Below are 4,135 nucleotides of genomic sequence, written 5' to 3' on the forward strand. Positions count from 1 at the left end.
CGGTTGCAAGCGAGTCCAAAACTATATATATAAGCGGGGCAAGTTAAAAGCGCTTGCGATCGATTATTAACTTACAAGCGGTTGCGATCGAGTCAAAATCTATAATAACAAATGCCGAAAAAACGTGCAGAAAAGATAATGCAGAAAAACGCGTGATACTGCAATACCAATGCAAATTTACTGCAATTTCGTCTATGCGTGTGAGCTTCAAGATTTGAGTCGAAAAACAAAACAATGATGTGCATTTATCTAGCTACGATTTGACAATAATACAATAATGAGCATTTAACTAGGTGCGATTTGACAATAATGCAACAATGAGCATTTAACCGAACTATTCAACAACATACCTGCCCCCTAAACGACGGTTCAGTTCAAAGGAAGAGAAAATTCGTAATGGGGCCTCTGATCCTGCCCAGGATGAAGTTGAACGACTCGTCCCAACACAAGATGGCTATCTCTAGCAGGAAGAGTATAAGTCCCAGTAGCGTGGAGACGGCCCACGCTGTTTCAATATACCAATGCAGACGCTCGTGCGGAGATTCATGGACCAGGGAAATACTGTGCAGATTACACACCGTCTCGATGTTTGGCAGGATGCAGGTGCTGATCATCAGGGCCAGCATGTGCACCGCCACCAGGAGGGTGGTGCAGATGGCGAAGCCTATCACCAATCCCGGTGGTACACTTGTGTCGGGATCTAGTTGCACTTCCACCATTGCCACCATGGCAAATCCTGAGAGCAGGGCTGATATTTTACTGGAAGCCTTGAGCTTGGCCCGACTCAGCTGAAGTTTCCTCCAGGATAGATACGTGGGCGAGTGGAGATCCTCGCCGGACTGCGACATGCTGCTGCTGGCGGTGCGGTGATGTCCGCGCGACTGAAAGCGGTAGGATTGATTCTGTTGGTAGGTAGGCAACTGAAAGGGCGGCGGCTGGGCCGCTAATGAGGGCGATGCTTTATAGGATAGTGGTGCGAGTGATCCTAGTGGCGCTATTGGTGCTACTGCTGAAGCTGCTGCCGCTGAAGCTGCTATCTCGCTGCGCAGTGAAACGTCTCGTTTGCGGCGAATTTGAATTGAACTGGCTGTGATAGAGGTACCGCGACGACCTAAGATTGTCCAGTTGGTGAGCGGGCAGCTGGGTGGTCTGGTGGGACTGATGGTGGATTTGACTGAGGTTCGGATTTTGGCCCATATGATCGCCGTAGTCGCCGGTTGCCGCTGTGGCTGTAGGCGCCGCCGTATAGGCATCCACACTGGCCGCCAATCTGGCAGTGGCATGCAGAGCGCTCGCCAAGGCCGAAGGTTGCTGCCGAATCCCCGTGCGGTTCGGCTGCGGATGCACCTGTTCCATGTCCATGAAAGAGCGAGCTAGGGAATCCAAATCTTCGTAAGCGTGGTGTACTTGTGCTTTCGTAAATGGTTCGCCACAATCATTATAGCTGCCTGTAATGACCCAACCAAAATTAGTATGTAGTGCTATGGGGTATTCAATACCAAACTCACGGCGATGTCCAGTATAGATGTTCCACAGTTGAACAGCGCCTAAAATAACGTCGATTTTTCCAGGTGATCCAAACATCGGGTCAGCTAACGGTAAGTTGCGAATTTTGGTCCAGACAGAAGCGATGGATTTGACCTGCTGAGCGGGAATCAAAGAAGTCAGAGAACTCATAATTAGGCCAGAGACCTCCAATGAGGCAGTCGTAGTCCTTGATAGCAAAGTGAAGCTAGCGCGACCTCGGCTAACTCCAGCCGGGTTAACACCTAATCCAACAACTGAGATGCGAGCATGCGTGCGTGGAATTCCAATCCGTTGGATAAACGACTCAGCTACCATGGTTATTGTTGATCCAGTATCGAGCAGTATCCTACATGAGGTCTTGTTGCCACATTTGTCAATTACATTGGCTAGAATAGTTGGCAGTAGGGCTTGATTGTTGGCCCTCTCCACAGTATGATGGCTGACAGCAGCAGTATTCATAGCAACATCTGCATCAATCGAAGGAAATATATTAACCTCAGCCGCAGACATATGGGCGGAGGCCAATGGAATCGATCTAGACTCTTCCGGGTGGACTAGCGTGTGATGCTTAGCGTTGCACTGACGGCAAGTGTTCGAAGAATTACAATTCTTGACTTGATGAGATCGACTTAGGCAATAGTATCCCTGGCAAAGGTACGGCGATTTCCGACATCCAGGGCTTTGAATGCAGTACATGCGTATATATTGTGCTGTCCTTGACAATATATGCAGTCGCGAAAAGTCTGATTTGATCCACTTGGGGGGTTGCATTACGTGTATAATTTGACAAGACTCTAAAGTATCACAATGCGCAAAAAGAAAAGCGAATAGATCATGTATGGTGACGTCTTCCTTGGACGACACACTGCAGTTTGCCCAAGCTTGTTTGATTTTGGGTCCTAGTTTGGATAGCAAAATATAAATTAGCCACACATCGCGGCTGTCACAGTTCAGCGCGTGTAGGCCTCGAATACATTCGTCGGCAGAGTCAATTACCTTACGTAACTCTGCGATATTCAAATTGTTAGCGGTTGGCAACGATAGAAAATTTTGAACAAATGTTCGCGCGATTAGCGTTTTCTTGTTATAACAATTTTTAAATTTTTCCCACGCATCTTGGTAGTTATCATTAGTAACGGCAATATGTTTAATTAAGGAAAGTGCTTCCCCATCTAAATAAGATTTCAGATAATGAAACTTAAGTGGACTGTATTTCTTTTTTCTAGGATTCGAGTTTATTTCTTAATTATAAGCGGGCTTACAAAATGTTAAGCGGGGCAGGTTGCGAGCGAGTCCAAAACTATATATATAAGCGGGGCAAGTTACAAGCGGTTGCGAGCGAGTCAAAATCTATGTAATAACTGCCGAAAAAACGTGCAGAAAAGATAATGCAGAAAAACGCGTGATACTGCAATACCAATGCAAATTTACTGCAATTTCGTCTATGCGTGTGAGCTTCAAGATTTGAGACGAAAAACAAAACAATGATGTGCATTTAACTAGCTACGATTAGAACAACAATACAATGATGGGCATTTAACTAGGTGCGATTTGACAATAATACAATAATGGTAAATGGCCGATCTATTCTTCATCATACCGGACCCCCTGAACGACGGTTCAGTTCAAAGGAAGCACAAATTCGTAATGGGGCGCTTGTTGATTCCTCTGGCAGTTTTAACGGTGACCACACGGATCCTCTGACCCTGCCCAGGATGAAGTTGTACGACTCGTCCTAACACAAGATGGCTATCTCTAGCAGGAAGAGTATAAGTCCCAGTAGCGTGGAGAAGGCCCACGCTGTTTCAATATACCAATGCAAACGCTCGTGCGGAGATTCATGGACCAGGGAAATACTGTGCAGATTACGCACCGTCTCGATGTTTGGCAGGATGCAGGTGCTGATCATCAGGGCCAGCATGTGCACTGCCACCAGGAGGGTGGTGCAGATGGCGAAGGCTATCAGCAATCCCGTTGGTACACTTGTGTCGGGATCTAGTTGCACTTGCACCATAGCCACCATGGCAAATCCTGAGAGGAGGGCTGATTTCTTACTGGAAGCCTTGAGCTTGGCCCGACTCAGCTGAAGTTTCCTCCAGGATAGATACGTGGGCGAGTGGAGATCCTCGCCGGACTGCGACATGCTGCTGCTGGCGGTGCGGTCAGCTATTAGTTTTTTAACTTTATCCTCTTTAGTTGCAAAAATTTTAGACACACAAAACGAAAGATCATTATGTGTATCATGAAGACGATAGAAGTAAATTAGGTCTACTTCCAAAAAGTATCCATACTCACTATCAATAGATATGTTATGTATATCAAAATTTTTTTAAGTCATTAGGGGAAAACCATTCGAACCCTTTATAAGGATGAGGTTGTGACATTTCCCAACCATATAAATTGTTTGCATCCAAATACATTAAAAAGGATGATTTCTTTGTTGGATCAAAATCTGTTAAGTATTTGTTATTTGCCTTTGTATATCTATCGCAACATTGTACTAAGTCTCTCGAATGCTATTTGGAATAAATCTATACATATCGATATCTACTAATAACTCGAGTTGAATATTTGTGGTATTTAACATGGCTGGCCAAGATAGACCTGG

The 4,135-nt window shown here is 45.6% G+C and overlaps 2 protein-coding genes across 2 annotated transcripts; both read right to left on the minus strand.

The window, feature by feature from the left end:
- Positions 1–374: 374 nt before the first annotated feature.
- Positions 375–2,037, minus strand: LOC108118306. The gene is given in 3 exon segments (XM_041819288.1): positions 375–1,035; positions 1,037–1,448; positions 1,509–2,037. Coding segments are annotated over 3 exon segments (1,602 nt in total).
- Positions 2,038–3,262: 1,225 nt separating this feature from the next.
- LOC108118307 (calcium release-activated calcium channel protein 1-like) lies at positions 3,263–3,683 on the minus strand. The gene has a single exon (XM_017230917.2). The coding sequence runs from the start codon at positions 3,668–3,670 to the stop codon at positions 3,263–3,265; it is 408 nt and encodes a 135-aa protein (XP_017086406.1). The 5' UTR covers positions 3,671–3,683.
- Between the last annotated feature and the right edge of the window lie 452 nt (positions 3,684–4,135).

Source organism: Drosophila eugracilis, unplaced genomic scaffold (genome assembly GCF_018153835.1).
Source record: "Drosophila eugracilis isolate 14026-0451.02 unplaced genomic scaffold, ASM1815383v1 contig_515, whole genome shotgun sequence".
In the NCBI taxonomy this organism is placed as follows: Eukaryota; Metazoa; Arthropoda; class Insecta; order Diptera; family Drosophilidae; genus Drosophila; species Drosophila eugracilis.